This window comes from Trachurus trachurus, assembly GCF_905171665.1.
Source record: "Trachurus trachurus genome assembly, chromosome: 21".
Classification (NCBI taxonomy): domain Eukaryota; kingdom Metazoa; phylum Chordata; class Actinopteri; order Carangiformes; family Carangidae; genus Trachurus; species Trachurus trachurus.
This window is the reverse complement of record NC_139899.1, coordinates 24,681,981-24,698,814: the sequence shown is the minus strand read 5'-3', so window position 1 is coordinate 24,698,814 and position 16,834 is coordinate 24,681,981. Positions and strand designations below refer to the sequence as shown.

Sequence of the window (16,834 nt, the reverse complement as noted above, 5' to 3'; positions counted from 1 at the left end):
AATCAATCAAATACATGAAATACCTACTGTAGGGTATGGGCTAAAATGAGGCAATTAACTGGTTCAGAAACTACTGTCTTTATTTTAATGAGGAAGGAAAAACAACTTCAATGTTACATACATACATCTTACATATTTACATAGTTGATTTTATATTTATATTTTACATTTTACATTTTCTACATCATCAGGATTCTTCAGTCTCCCCCTGCTGGTCAACAGTTCATATGGTTGTGCAGGCGGACTTGGGGCAGCACAGACGTTGTGGCGCTGCAGGTGTGAGCTGTGAGTCTGGTTAAGACGTCCTCAACGTTCTCTTGATCAGTCACCGTACCCTCAGCACATGCCGTACATGGTGCAGTTATGGACTTTGACTCGGACCGTGCACCTCACAGTCGAGCTCTGCGCGAGACTGTTCTTCTCCTCTTCGCTCCTGCCCGCGCCCGCTGAATTTCTGACCATTACCCTCCCATCCTCCCATCGAGCTGGCCGCCCCCCCCCCCCCCCCCCCCCCCCCTCAGCAGAGACTGCCTTCATCAACTCCTGCTAACATTTCCATATTTCGCACATTCTGTGACAAACTGTAAACTGTTTTCTTGTCTGTAACAACATCTATTGCACGTCTGTCCGTCCTGGGTGAGGGATCCCTCTTCTGTTGCTCACCCTGAGGTTTCTCCGATTTTTCCCTGTTAAAAGGGTTTTCCATGGAGTTTTTCCTCAGTCGATGTGAGGGTCTAAGGACAGAGGATGTTGTTATGATGCCATGTAAAGCCCTTTGAGACAAACTGTTTGTAAAAACGGGCTATACAAATAAAATTGCCTTGCCTTGCCTTGCCTTACCCCCCCGCACCCGCAACGAGTGTGTTACACTCCCGCCCGCTCCCGCAATGTGTATGTCCACTCCCGCCCACACCTGCAAAACTCTGAGAATTTATGCCCACACAATAATAGAGATGCATTGATTTTGTGTCTTCTCCCGTCCCGCAGGAGAAAACACGTCATTTTATAGGCTATTAATAAAGAGATTCATGGAGTTGTTTGTTCTTAACATTTCACAGAAGTGTCCGAGAAGAGGAATAACTAGTAGATGTTTAATTTACCTCAGTAAATGAAATACAACGGTCACGTATCAGCCTATCGGGGATGTTATATTACATTTTGTTACATTTCCTGTCAGCATGTTTTGTGATGCACTGGTAAGGAATAGCACTCCTATTTCGATTTTAATTTAAAAAATCGATCCCCGATCCCGCTATGTTTTTTTTAAGCCGCCCGCTCCCGCGAGATTTGCGTTGGGACCCGGCGGGACCCAATCCCAATGCAGCCCTCTTCTGGTGACAACACAGTATGTCCGAACTGTCTATGTATGTACAGGGGGGCATTCACCACCAGCTTGTTCATCAGCTGACGCATACATATCCAACCCCCTTCATATGTTCAGCAGGGCAGTTCTCTCGGGGTAGACCGCCCTCTTGCCCCTCACTGGCATGTAATACCTCATCTCCTTCCAAAACCTTGAGGAGGGAGAGAGTGACGGTGACAACTGTGCGTCTTGTCCACCTGTCTCCTCGTCCTCTAACCTTCTCGTACACGTCCTCCAACTTTGCCTCGTCGTCGCGGTCTTCCACCAACACACGGCGCCCTGCTTCTTCCTCAGGTGACGCACTGACTCTGGGAAGAGAGCCAACTGATCCGGGGTAATCTCCTCCAGTTCAACCAGCACCACCTGTAAAGCAGTGGTGAAATTTTGAGTGAATCCATAAACCTGCAATCATTTCATTTTATTTGCGTATTATTTCTGGCTAATGTTCTTGGCTCTTTGCACACAGTTTGTAATAGAGATGTTGTAAACTCAGGTGTTTACCTCGCAAATTAAGTGCGGCTGGACTGTCTAGTATTATGGTGAAGCAATAGCTTGTCATTTGTAGATTAAAAATGTAAATCTAATTTCAGGACATTTTAACGAGTCTTTTTACCCACCTTGAGCGATCCCTCCAGCAGCACTCTGTGCATTGCTGCCACACACTCCAGCTGCTGCCTTGTGTCTGGATAGACTTCATCACTACCATCAAAACTTGTGTCACAGGTCTTGCTTTCGCCATTATCGTTACTGTTGATGGTCTCGGAGAGGTTGTTGTTATTATTGCTACTGGTGCTGCTGGTGTGTTTTTTGCTGGTGAAAGTGGAGGCGGTGTAGAGCAGGAGGAGGCGGCGACTGGCTTGGATGTTCTCTTCCACCGAGTCCACAATGGCTGCAGGGGGGGGAACGATGAAGGATGAAGAGAGACAGTGTCGTTAATGGGTGATCAGCCCTAACATAGCTCCAGATAATTAGTGCATCTAATGAAATTTAAACCAGTAAATCTGTCTGCTCCATGTTGGTCACATACCTTGCCCTGGCAGGCAGTCACGGCCTGCTATGAAAAGTTTGTAGCCACAGGCGTTTTCCAACACTTGAGGAAGAGTATGAAAAGCAAACGTCTCCACTTTCTCACTGAATCCAGTGGCACAGGGCTGTGGGTATGCCACATAGGCATCATAGAGCTTCCCATCCAGATCTGGCACAAGAAAAACAGAGCTTTTTAAGGATATGTGGATAAAACAGCATAGCAGACACATGCAAGACAAAAATAGCTATAAATAATGATGATGTATGTAAATGATTGTCATGGGGTCAGTTTGGCTAGGGAATATATCTTTAAGTCTGGGGTGTATCTCTGTAGCACCACCATTGGACTGGTCGAGTCTAGTCTTGACTGTTCTATTCTGACGAGCATGTTGCAAGTACAGTAAAGCTTATCTTGTGGCTAATTCATAATTTTAATCCTTCTTGTTTTTAATTTCCCACAAAATGCAACAAAATACAATTGAAACATAGTTTTTTAAGACTTGATATAGATATATAGATTTTGACCTTGCAGCAAGGCCGTATGCCATATGAAATGCTTCAACAGTAGAGAACATCTGCTTTAATGATTTGTTTCAGAGAGAGCAGAAAGAAATGCGCACACTAATAGTTCTGTTTTAGCAAGCTAATGTTAGCTACTCAGTAGGTTGAACAAGCTGAGCAAAAAGGTGTGCAGCAGCAGATCATGTGTAGTCAGGAAATACAGACCACAGTGCATGCTGCTGTGCAATTGTAAGTCTTTTCTTTAATTAAAATCTACACCATACAGTCCTGACTGTTAGAAAGTTGCTCTGTTGCATAATCAGCCCGTGACATTTCAAGGGAAACGGTGCAGGTGGCCCTGTGGTTAGTTTGCTTCTTTAGTCTTCTCTCGCTGTTGACACATGCGGTCGGGTGTGAGGTAGATTTATACATCGATTGAGTTGTGATGAATGTGTGAGTACTGTGTTACTGTACTGTGTATGTGTGTGGAGCCAAAGCATCACTGTGGGTTTTTCCACCTTGAGGTGATGTGAGTGTATTATAAGAGCAGTTTTACAAGAGGTGACGTTAGCATTGCGTTGCATTACTGTATATTATATAGTAATATATTACCTGTATTTGTATAGAGGACTGGAAACACTTTCCTGAACCACAGCACAATGTCGATCTTGAAAACGTAGTAGGTGACGACACAGATGATAAAGAGGACCGTCACACCACCAAACACGCAACCAATGGGAAGTATGATGTTTGGATCTGTAGAGATGACAGACATCATTTAGACACGTGCTGTCTCCTCAGACACATGTATGGCATGACATTTGCCTTCAACTGTGATGATGCAGAAATAAAAGTTAAACTATAAAATGGTGGCTGATGGTCAGTATTAGTGATACTGATCTGTGATTTGCATCTTATAAAATACATGCCATACAACCATTGCCACTATGTTACAGTACCTTCTGGTAGCAGAGTGAAATATCCCTCAGGCATGCCACGGGAACTGAACACTCGACAAGTGTAGTTTGTGTTGAAATCTTCATCCCTCAGTTCAGAAATCGTCAGCTGACGCTCCAACCACACACCTTTTTTAGGAGCATCCTGCGTCCATGAACTGGAGAGAACAGACAGATAAGAAAAAGAAGAAATACAACAAAATGTGATTAGTGATTTGGTTGGTTCAGGGTGCCAACATGAACTTTGTTTATTTCTCACATCTTGTAGCCCAAAATACAGGAGATCAACAGAACAAATGAAATGACAGGTAAAAGTACTGACCGGACATCCGATATGTAGATACGCTGAGAAGTGTTAAACTCAAAAATAAAATCATCTTTGGCAAACCACCAGACTTCATTGAAGGCCGCATGTCCTGGCACAAACACAAGGCACCGTCTGGTGACATTGGACCCTAAACATAAACAATAAAACAAGAAATTCACTTTGTTTATAATGTTTATAAACCTTGTTTTTTTGTTTTTTTTAGACATAATGCAAATGTAACAGTACAACATCTTGTTTCTCAGAACATGTTACAGAAAGTGACTCACCTATTTCTGCCTTGATTGTTTCATTGGCTGGTTCATGCACTTGTGGAGCCAAAGAGTACTCCTCTGAAAAGACAATATGGATGACAGAGGTTTTGTACAGCTGAGCATACATAATGAAACCAGTTTGTAGATCTCTTATGCCTCCTCCCACCCGTTGCTTCTGATTAGTTTAGGTTCATGGAAAAGATTCTGCTATGCTGTGGAATAGTCTAAAGCCTAAAGGCCCCTGCCTGCTTAATGCACACTCAAGTATTTATCTTCATACTGACCTGTGACCTCTGCATTAATTGTCTCTGACACCGATCCCGTGATGCCACCAAGGGTGAAGGTCAGAGTGCAGGTGTGGGTGCTATTGTGTTTTGCTGCCACCGGGCCAATTGATATTTTGTTCTTATCCCTGTGGGTATACCCGTCTTTCCCATCCACTATGGGCTCACAACCCTGGATGAAGAAAAGAAACACAAAGGTCAGGCTTTTTCAGTAAAGTACATGAGTTGAAACGGTGACAGTACTGCAGATACTAAAAAGAATAGATTTTATGGAGACTTGCAAAGCTCAGCATGTCCCATAAACTTGACAGGGTATCAGGTCATTCAATAAGACTTTCCCATAACTCACCCTGTACCACTTGAGGGAGGAACTGATGTTGTAGCTGTCCAGTTTATTGACGTAATCCATCAGAGGGCAGGACAGGGTGTCCCAGACTCCATATGTAAGTTGTTGAACAGCTTTCCTTGGCCTTTCACACTCTCCAGCAACTGGCAGCTCCACCACCAGCTTGGTGGCCTGCGTGTAGCACCGAGAAGGAGTCCTGTTGGAAAATTTTATAAGAACATTTGCTTAGCCAACTGATTCATCAACAGGGAATGCAATTGGTAGAGCCAATGATGCCCTCTGCTGGACCATCAGGGAAACTACTTCAAATGGTATTTTGAGCTTTTCAAAAGCTTTTTTGTTTGACTGGATGGCAAACCCAAAGATACAGCTTGGCTATCCCTAGAGGACAGAAATATACACGTTGGAACTATTGGATCTTTTTCTATCGATATTTGTATCTCTGCTGGTGCTGTTGTACCTCAGTATGCACACATATTCTCCACTGTCCTCCAGCGTCACGTTGAGGAACCACAGAGTCTCTCCATTTACGAGGATTCGACCAGGATGGTTGCTCATTTCTTGGCCCGTCTTTGAGTTAAACCACGTGATGTTGTATGGGACACTTGTGAAGTTGAAGACGTCTGGAGACAGTAAGGTGCTATACAGCATAACCATGTCCCCAGGAACAGAGAAGACCCTCTCAAACTGGATCCTGTAGTTGGTACAGTTACCTGCAACACATCAGTGGAGAAAAGATTTGTCATTCATTGATCTATTCTAGGAAAATATATTGGCAAATGTCATGCCAAAGTAGAGGTAGAAAAATAGAAAGTACAAGTATGGTTATGTTAGGTTTATAGTCTTTACCTACACCCAGTGTCTATGTTTGTTTTCTTTTCTTTCTTTTTTTTACTTTCAAGGAGTGGAAAACCTTGAGAGTCTATTTCATGAGAGTCAAGTCTGTTTTAGACCAATCCTCCTTGTTGGCTTTTGTTTTTGGCATTTAACTGGTACAGTAGCTCAGGGATTTGAGGCTGCACACAGGACATGGTGCCTGACTCCCAGTGTTTTTCCATGCATCATCACTGAGATGGATTCTCGCAATCCCCTGGCAGCTGTACCTCAAGGGTAAGTTTTGTTTTGTTCCCATTATACACACAATATTAGAGAACTGAAGCGACTATAAGAAGGATATTGGTGCACCATCATAATACAGTGTCATGTGTACATGATATATAGCCTACATTTTTAGTTGTGATGCAGCAATTAAGTCTTACAGTGCGTCTCACAGAAACAGGAATGTATCAGTTTCAGTTTTCTACATTTATGAACATGGGTAGTACTCAATGTTTCTTATAGCTTCACATTCTGCCTGGCTGATCATCACAGCAATTAATGATCACAGAGCTGTTCAGGTATTAATGCCTCACTCAGTGACACTGTTGTTAAAGTGGAATTACTCAGGTTAATTTAATCTGCTCTTTTCCAGTAAATTACAAATAAAACTTAACTTTGGAACATCTGTTAATTAGTTAATTTTGATGCCGTCAGGTTCAAATCCCAGCTAAGCAACCACAGCACTAAACATCCATGAACTGTTTGATTACAACAGCAGAAACTCTTTCAAAACAAGTTGGAAATAAGTGTGAGACTTCTGGGGAGCTCACATGTGGTAGTTGGTTCAGTTACAGCAATGGCCACAAGGTGGTGGTAAAATATTTCTGTACAGACTGGAGGCACATGTTTGTCAGACTTGGCGGTTGTAGTTGTATGTATGTATATAGTTCTCAGAGAAGTGTGGCTCAGCTTACCTTCTTTGAATCCTGTACAGATCCCATGTAATCCGATGAAAATCAGAAGGATTCCCGCCGTTGACCTCAGACCCATGGCTGAAAAACACACACACAAAAACAACAGTTAGCTGAAAAGTTGGCTGAAAACGCTACAAGGCAAACGCTACAACAACAGCAACAGCCTGAAATAGGCACTGACAACTTACTGGAACACTTCTCTCCAAAGGACACTGACAGGTCACAAGAGACTTTAAAGAAGCGGTAATCAGCAACAACAGTTTTCTTTCCTCTTTCAACCCCATGTCACTCTACCTTATATTTCTAAAATCCAGTCTCTCATCTACGCCTCTTCTCTCCCCCCTTTCTCTCTTTCTCATCCTCCCTCGATCTCCCCGCCTCAGACATAGATGACAAACGCTCTGGAATTTCAGGAGTCATTTGTTTGGAAACCGCTTACAAAAAGCTGCGTAACTCTTTGGATCTGGAATGAGGCCCAGCCTGAACACTGGGGGGAACATTCCTGCTCAGTCTTGCCTGTCTGAGAATCTGTCAATGAACACTTACAGTAAACCCTTTTTTGGGAAGTCTGCATCTTCTTTTTCTCAGTTTCTGTGCTAGTTCAAGATTCAGTCAAGGTTTTGGTATGAAACAAAGAAAACAAAACATCAGTATTCACTTTGATCTGATAGTTTAAAGTTGGGTGGTGTTGGTCCCAATTTGCATAATGTTTATTGTACAGTAGGTGAATTTCAAGGATGTAAGTTTTCAGCTAGGTTACTTTCAATTCAGTGAGAACTTAATTAGGCAAACGTGTTTATGCTTGTTATTGTCTTATCAGTTTATCATGTGGCAATAGCACAACCCATTTAGTCATACAGACACAAGTCAGGAGTGTCAGTAATGCTCACACCAAACACACAAAACAAAATATGCTCAATAGGCTGAAGCTGAACCTGCATCTGAAACTGCTGATCTTGGATTTTCCTTCACAACAATCTCTGGAGTTTCTACTGGTAATGCTGCCAAAAACAAAGAAGAAGACATCTAATTGACTGAGAGAGAGAGAGAGAGAGATCAATGGAAAATGGCCCAGAGGTGGAAATAATCTCAGATGCACAACAGGTCCAACCTTGAAGTGTTAACGCTCTGACAAAAGAAGGCCACCACACCCAATCTTAGTGTTGTTGCTAATCATGCGCATCCCTCTATAGTCACAATTTACTGTCATCTAACGGCTGCTTCCACTTTTGATTTCATGAACCTGACGGTGTAGGTCAGTGTAGTTCAGTGACCTCCCCTGTCACTAGAGCAGAATCCAACAGAGAACCTGCAGGAATTATGTGATGTGTTCATGTACAGTATGTTAACGTGGCGCAGAATTTAAGTGGAACATTTTCAACTTGTTGCTGTTGTTTGTTGAAGCCAATGACACAAAGAACTGGGGATATTTTGAGAGCAATGTGTCAGAGCGTGCATCGGTATCACCATAAGTCTGTTACATGATGTAGGTCAGAGTGTGTTTGTGGTTACAGTTATTTTGGTCTATGTGTAGGTACTGTAAGGCTTAGGTGACTGCTTGTGTGAATGTGTATACAGGTTATACAGATTAAAGGGCTTCAGTTCAGACCTTCAGTAAGTTGCTTTTAGTTTTTTTTTTCTTCTAGAAAGCACTCTTCAGTAGAACAATGTGTTATGTCACTAAAAAACAAAAAATAATTTCTTCTACAGAAGAAATTACAATGTAATGTTAGAAATAACCAAGGAGCCACTCTTGTTTTTTCCTGATAAAAGACCAGTTCTAGCTAACATTATCAGCATAAGATGTACTGGATGTCCAGTCATCTGGGTGGTTTGTCATTAAAGTATGTGACTAAAGGCAGACATGCGTGCATTAGGGTGTGGGCTGACTCAGTAAAACAGAACCTTTTCTTGTGAACATAAAGCTCCAAAGGGAATTAAGATGGGAATCGTATAAAGGTATAATTAAAACAATTTCAATTCTCAGAAAAATTTGACCACCAGTTGATTCATCCGTGGGACGAACGGGACCCTGGCGTTACTCATTTGGCACGTCCAAGGATAACTGGATGGATTTCAGAACGGGATCCAAAAACACCACAATGAAATCCTACCTAAATCTTTGCATTTGTTCTTTCAATGTTTTGTAATGACAAAACAACGATGACAACTGTTTGTGTTAAAACAGTTGTCATACAGGGCCAATTAATGGGTATCGATCAGGCCTATGGGGTTAGACCATTTTAAAAGGTTGTAAAAGCAAAGGTTGTGATGCAAAAGTATCTGTGTGAGGAACAATACATAAAACACACATTATTTGACAAAGTGACTGGAATTTTAATGCAACTGTATTTAATTTGTAGACTGCCAAAGTATGCATTTTTCTTCACAGTGTGTGGCAACAAGACCTCACTTGATTACATGGAAAAACCAAAAGAGTTCATACCACAGAGAGCAGCACTTGGTGACAAAATTCTCTGTTAACAGGAAGAAACCTCAAAAAGAACGGGGCTCAAGCCCAACCCCGTCCCACCAAACGCTTGTATCGTGTTCAATTCTGCGTCAGGCCACATTCAGATAGGAAAGGCTGCAGCAGATAGCAGATCTAATCAAACCGCATCTACAATCGCTTGCATTCACAATGCTGAATGAAATGACTGTATTTCCACTACTGTTTACCTGTTTGGCTGTGCATGTGCTTCAGCTGTAGCTATGAAGACCCAGGTTTCCCACAGTCCAGGAGGTCTCTGCACCCTGATAATGCATGAGTACAAGGGTACTCTGCTCATGTCAGGCAGTTGTATTTTCCAAGTGTCAAGAGACAAACACGGGTATTTGCAAGTTGCAAACAGTAGCAACAAAATGTGGAAACAACACAGCTTCAAGAGGAAAATTATCTAAACCACAATCTATATCTCACCATGCTACAGGAAGAAAGAAAGCTTAGCAGGTGGTGACGAGTGGTTGAGCTGGCTGCTGTGAATGTGAGAGGCTGCGGTTGCTGCTGGTTTGTAAAAGTTTAACTTTCACACGTGTAGGTGAGTTCATTTCAGTAGATCCAACAGAAAAACCGACAGATAAGCAAACGAATGAATGCTTTCATGTCACGAAACGTTCACAGAAGTAGAGCTAATCATGAGCATTGTTGCTATTATTAGATCGCACATCATTGAATGTCATGAAAAAAGACGAATAATGACAATATTCCAGGAAATGAATCAATTAATAGGTTATCTTGTACACATTTCATTGGACTTACTCATGCAGAGTAGGAGGACACATGCTTGACGTCTTAGTCGATATTCATTATTTGAACATAAGAGTCATTGTGGGGGGCCTGGGGAGTTTGAATCAGCTTTCACTCATTTTCATTTAATTTCACATACTATATTAGGGGCACTACAGTAGCTGTCTGCACTGAGGAAGCATACTGTAGTTTGACTCTGGGACAGGCCCGGGCAGAGCGGAGCGTGGGAAGAGTGTAGTCGGTTCAGGGGGCCATGACGGAGACGTGGGAGTGTGAGACGGTTGATGGAAATGACTCCAATGTCACATGGTGAAGATAAATATCTGTTTCTCAAAATGTTTTCTCTTGTGACTGCAGGTTTGGAGGAGGGGATCTCTGGCTGAGCAGTGTTGGTTTTCCTCCTCATTTTTATTTTATTTTATTTTGTTTACCAATATTTGGATGACATAAGACATATTTTGTGTTTACTCTGTGTCAGTTAATTTAGTACTTTATAACCACGCTTGGTGTCATCATTAATATGTCACATATAACTGATAACCCAGTCTGCTCTCTTAACTGTAGTTCACAGTTAATGTAGATCAAGCTTCCTGGTAGGAAACTGTTAAGAGAAAAGGGGAAAAGAGGTTGTCCCTGGGCAGTGTTGATACAGAGTCTTTTTTTATATCCACATTTTCTTTTTAACCTTGACACTCCCAACATTGACATTTCTCCTCTGGATGTTTCCTGAGATTAGAGGCTGCATCTTCTAAAAGGTTGTGTCCCTCAGAGGAACTGAAGACCAGGGTTAATGCGCTCTGTCTCCACACAGTCTAGACAGATCACAGGGTCAGAGAGAGATCTCAACCGATGGTTATTTTCAACATGGAAAGTCATGCTGAGTAACTACTGAATGGAAACATTATTGTTCCCTTTAAGCTAACGGCTGCTTTAAAATGGCAAGGTGTCGTGCCTCGAAACATAATGTCGAAGTCTTTTCCACGACTGCCAACCAATCTGAATGTCAGCTTCACCCTGAGGGGTTATCAGACTGAAACTACAAGGCAGGATATTTAAAAACCCTAGAAAGACAATTGGCTGGTAAGTTTGAGGATATTGTTTAAAGAAATGAAATGGAAATACTGAATGGGGAAACACTTAGAGAACCGGGGGACCCAATGACTTTGCAACCTTGGGCTCCTTTAATTGGTCTTTTGAAGTGTAATCTTTGGATGACACAGTAATCCTGAGCCACTATTTCAGAAGTAGAATGAGAGCCTCTGCTTCTGATTGTTAAGGCATCAAACAAGGGGAGGACACCGTTACTGCAAAGGAAACGAGGCTATAAATCTTCCGGTTTCTGGTGCAAAGAGTGAAAGGCTGATGGAAATGTCATTACCAATGTGTTTGTTCTCTGCAGGGAGGAGTGGGAGCATGTACAAGGGCGGTGGGGGGGTGGGGGGTGGGTTGCCTGCCGGGAAAGATGGAAAATTTATTGATGTGTTTACTGAAGCAACAACTGCTCTATAAATTTATCTTATCTCCAACACAATTATGCTTATTCCAATCAATAAAATTTTAAGTAATTTGTTGTAACCTGTAATCATCTAAAGCGGGATTGCAGAAAATGCTTGCATGGCAGAAACCGTGCAAAGTGTTGGGAAACGGCGACTCACTAACTGACCGAATTTGTGCAATGTTTGATGTCACTACGGCAAACTCACAGAAAGGAACAAGTGTCCATTTCTTTCTGTTTGCATTCAGTGAAGAGGTAGTTGGCTTGTGTTGGCCTACACATCTACTCAATCATGTGAACTTTGTCCGTCTGTTTGCGGAGCAGTGGTTGCAACACAGGTTCAAGACTGTGACAACATAAACATCTACAGTGCACAACAACATGATGAACATCGTAAAGTTAATGTTTTTATAGCCAGTTCAATGTCATCCGGGCAATCTTAGAGATACAGCGGGAGATACAGTGTAGGGATACAAATTTTTTATTGCTGCTTTAATCATTGATCAAAGATGATGAGATATTCTAGTTTCAATATGAAAGTGGTGCAGATATGAAGCTATAAAGCTACAAGAGAAAGTCCTCATTAAAAGTTAGACTGGAAACAAACCGCAAAAAGCTCCCCCAGATTTAAATGGAAAGTAACATTGGCAGTGATTTGTTTTCATCAGAGTTTATGTGGTTTAATGAGCTGCTCTCCTGCTGTTAGTCATTATTAACATCCAGTCTCCTCTTATGATTCACTGACAAAAACAAACGTGAGGCATAAGCAGCAGATCAACTTCCATCTACTGTTGTTCACACTCGCACTCAGAGATGAAACTGTGATTGAACTGTTGACATTAACGTGCGAGACTGGAACAGCACAAACTCCTGGAGGGAAAATATTACAGTTTAACACTCCCACGTGGCCCTGACTCTATCTGACCCACCGTGTCTCATTTCCTCCCCAGCACCACAAATCATTAAGAGATTTTATATATTTGAGTTATGGATATAGGTCAATAACTCAGGGCTGCAGCATCAGATGTCATTAGTAATCCAAATGTTCTCAGAGCTGATGATGGTATTTTCTAATAAGCACCTGTTTATTTTCTTTTTAGAAGTGATTCATCGTTTTTTTTGTCTCTATAATGGGTTAGAAAGTAAAGAAGAACTCTATGTGGCACAATCTCTATTGATAAATTAACCCATTGTTTCAGCTTTGATTTACAGAAGGCAGTGTCTCGTTTGAAGCTTTTGAACTTTCTTTGTCCTGATCTGGAGTGAATTTCATTTGGGACTCATGTGAACCGAAACAAAGTTGGAGCCAAATGTCCTTCCTCCAAATCATGGGCATGGACAAAGATCATCTTAGCCTGTAAGATGCTTTTGGGAAGCAAAGTTTTTTCTCATGTTCCTAGAGTGATAGAGAAGTGCTGAGCAAAGCAACAAAAAAAAGGGAAAAGAGGAACAGGATGTGTTTCCGAGTTACAATGGAGAATTGAAACCGAGGTTCTCGCTGTACAGTTAATACAACCTGCAGTACATGAAACAACTTGCTTAGATGACTGTTTGAGAGCAGAGCCGTCACAGCACGAGTCAAAACCGGTAAAGCCTTTATCCTCGACCACATACCTCAAATCTGCAGATTAGGACTTGCTGTAACTAATAATCTATGACTGTGGGTTGTGTTATGTAGGTTTCTTCTTTTTCTTTTGCATAACAGTCACGTTAATACATAATGACTGACCACAATTAACTCAAGTTCTTCTTTTCTCTGGCAAAAAGAAACCTACTGGCTATTAGAAGGACTTTTTACATGATCACGTTCCTGCGATTACCACTTCATTTTTTAACCACCTGTGGGAAAATATTGTTCAAATTAAAGACAGACTATCAGCAAGCACTGGAAATTAAGTGACACAGAGGCAATTACCGGTTCGCTGGACTGATTGGGACTAAACAACGTGGGAAAGTTCTCATAGAAAGAGCAAACTTCAGTCTTTAAGCCTGGACACAAGGAAACTGCAGACATTATGTTGGAAATGTCATTAACCAGCAGTTGAGTGTGATCGGTTGCTGTCTCTGAATTAGGATTGATGGAGAGTAAACTGAGGTCGTCTAAAATGTGGCAGGTTGTCATACTTAATAACTCAGTTGAGTAAAAAGCAGGATCCCTCCTACAGCGAAGCATGAGAAAATAACCAGCACGACTGAAACGTGATGTTTGGTGGTGCTGAGGACTTCACACTTTTTTTTTTTTTAGTGTCAGGTGTATTTCTCAGTAATTTGAAATGTTTTCACCTTTGGTTTTTGTGGTGAGCTGCTCTCACAGGATGCAAGCAAATTTATTCTCATCTATTTTTTTTCCCACTGTGGCTTTAAAGCTTTAAAGAGAAACACAACTGTCAAATCACATCAATCTCCTTCCCTGTGAAGGCAAATTTAAGGGTTTTAAGAAATTGCAATGAATGAATAAATGTAAGAGAGGTCTGGATCAGACTATGCAATGAGAAAAAAAGTTACATGAGTAAAAAGCCATATAAGCCTAACATACAGTATGAGTTAACCCTCTGTAGTTTCACTTCTGCCCCGTGGTAATCATTCAACAAAATTATCGATGTGCTGTTTTTCCTTTTGCTGTGCTTCAGGTACATGGCTCAGCTATGCAGGATGTGACATAATGCACCGATTATGTGCTCAAACACTAGTAGAGAAACATGTGTCCAGAAAAACTGGTTTATCTAAATATTTACACAACTCTGCATGGCCCTTGAGATCAACATTTAACGAAAGAAATCATGATTTGAACTGTAATTTTCTTGAGATGTCCTTTTGTTTTCTCAATAGCTTTCATTTACATTCTGTTGCTTCAACAGGAGAAAATCAAATCAATACTACTCTCGATACACAATTTTAATTGGTCATCAGTAATGCCAGTGTGAGAGGAAGTGTGTCTCCTTTGTGGTTAGAGTTACAACACACTTCTCCAAAAAATCTAAACGCACTGCTTGATAGTGTTTTCCAAAAGTGAGTATAATAGTGTTTATTGACTCACCTCACAGAAAGCAGCTCACAGGCACCCAGCAGGCAGAGGAAGGATGAATTAGTTTACACGACAGGGCAGAACAGACAGGAAACCTCAGCTCTGACCCTCGTGTGCACAGTGAAGGCTCGACTGCACCGACTCAACCAATGATTCATCACAAGGTCCTATCACAAACAGCACAGACAAAGAGGGGGAAGAGCATGTTTGTGTTGCAGCTTTCAGCTCTCTGTTCAGCTTCCTTTACACTTCAACACTCAGGTCGAACCATCAACAAGGGACCTCATGTTAACCCTAACCAATCTCACTGTAGCCATGTCAAAAACAACCAAAATCACAATCTGATTCACTCAACCTCAGATGACCAAACAATTACCACAGCAGTTTTATTCACACAGAGATCATAATCGCGTTGCTAGATACAGATATGACTGGAAATTGCTGCCTTTCATCTACAGTATGTCACCAGCCACAAGTCAATATTGTTGTGAGAAATAAGATGATAACATCCAATGAGTTATGTTTAAAATTAGGCTGTTGGTTTAAATAAATCCTTATTTTAAATACATAAATAAATAAATATATACATACTCTGGGAATTTGAATCTTCATATCATACTGTATCTCAGTAATTGTGCCAACTTTTATAATGCTTACAGAGAAAAAACAACACCAAAGAACTAAAGGAAATGAAACATTTTATCCTCAGGGGAAAGTTTTTGGTTTTTCATCGCTTAAATGTTAAACCGATCGACTGGCAGTTCCAACAAACAATGCAAAAAGCAGTTATACAGAGGTGCGAAGCCACACCTGGGCTTCCCCACTGTGCAGGAGTCCCCAGTGGATTGGCAGCATTTTAATTATGACTCAACCCCCAACAAAACCTGTGGATACATGAAGTTCATTCACCGCCACAGTGTGGGAGTCACCCATCTCGTGCATGGTGCAGTTTAACAAAAGAAATTTTTCGTTACAACCACAAGTTTTTTTTTTTTTTTCTTGTTTTGTTTTCCCACTTTACAGACCAGGGGACTTCTTTTGTGGTTAAAAGTTGAGGCAGGGATGACTGACGATACCAGTAATTAACAGAGACACTAACGGTGAGGATGCAGTGTCACCTAATGATGTGTCTTTAGATTTTTCTGGATGGTTGAGCAGAGCTGTGTGTGCTTTTAAAGTTGATACTTGTATTTCCATCCCATCACAGGTTAAGGATGTTTTAGCTTGAACTTTCTGAGTGATGTAGACAAATGTTACTGAATAATCAAATAAAGCATGTCCAAGTGATGAATAAGGGGGTTGACATGCATTATAAATATATTTTTGAACTTACAGTAGAACTTACCTTAAAAAAATCCAATAACATGAGAACCTTGGCAGGTGAGATCATATACGCAAGAGATTTGTTTCGATATAAATGTACATACGTAGATTAAGAAAAAGAAGCTTTGATTGATTAAATTGGGGTAACACACACCCTACAGTACATCTGTGTCTCAGGAAGCCTGTTAAATACTGTATGTTGAATAAAAAATGTGCTAAAGCATCTCTGGTGCTGGTCCCAGCATAATCCAGCTTGGTTTGTTAGCTCATTCATCCTGAACAGGCTAAGTCATTGCGGTACCAGCTCTTTGTTGATATTGAACTCACCAGCTTGTTGTTAGTCCAGTCAGTTTATAAAAAGCAGCAGCCTCCGCAGGCCACATGAAAATCCTCCTCCTGACATTGTTTGAAAAAAGAAAAAAAGAAAAGAAAACAAAACAAATCACTCAAGCCGAAGCTCGGACGTGTGTGTCCTCCCTGGGTTTGACTTCCTCTTCTGTGGAGACTTCAGCACATGTTGCAATTTCCTTTTCAGGGATCTGTTGAAAGCCAGCTAGTGTCCTCATATGTTGTGCAATAGCTGGGAGGAGAGAACTTTGGATCCTCTTGTTCATATGATTCACACCATGCTCGGATCTCTTACACAGCATTTACGGCACACGTTTTTTTTTTTAAAAGGACACAACCTAATTCATACAAGAATACATTTTCTAACAATCATCTATGTCAATTTAATCCATCTGCAGTGTGCCATATGGTTTATGTTCATGAGTGGTTGGAGGCTACATATGGAGCACTGTCATGTTGAGACCTCTCGTGGCGGCACAGAGCTGCAACATGACATGAACTAACCTGCAAATTTAATGAAACGATTCAAAAAATCCTCCGGCAATAAA

General features: G+C 41.3%; 1 protein-coding gene across 3 annotated transcripts; it reads right to left on the bottom strand.

Moving 5' to 3' along the window:
- Positions 1–886: 886 nt before the first annotated feature.
- Positions 887–16,689, bottom strand: LOC311004836 (interleukin-1 receptor type 1-like). 3 transcript variants are annotated; one of them, XM_083997013.1, is made up of 13 exons: positions 16,266–16,689; positions 14,628–14,782; positions 6,849–6,926; positions 5,516–5,768; positions 5,059–5,251; positions 4,710–4,881; positions 4,441–4,503; positions 4,169–4,301; positions 3,850–4,004; positions 3,503–3,646; positions 2,391–2,558; positions 1,981–2,252; positions 887–1,726 (listed from the first exon to the last, which is right to left on the bottom strand). In XM_083997013.1, exons 3-13 carry the CDS (start codon positions 6,922–6,924, stop codon positions 1,430–1,432), a joined length of 1,926 nt encoding a protein of 641 aa, XP_083853139.1. In that variant the 5' UTR covers positions 6,925–6,926; positions 14,628–14,782; positions 16,266–16,689; the 3' UTR covers positions 887–1,429. The 3 variants fall into 3 exon arrangements, with proteins under 3 accessions (XP_083853139.1, XP_083853140.1, XP_083853141.1); XM_083997014.1 differs by lacking the exon at positions 14,628–14,782; XM_083997015.1 differs by lacking the exons at positions 14,628–14,782; positions 16,266–16,689 and adding an exon at positions 7,037–7,190.
- Between the last annotated feature and the right edge of the window lie 145 nt (positions 16,690–16,834).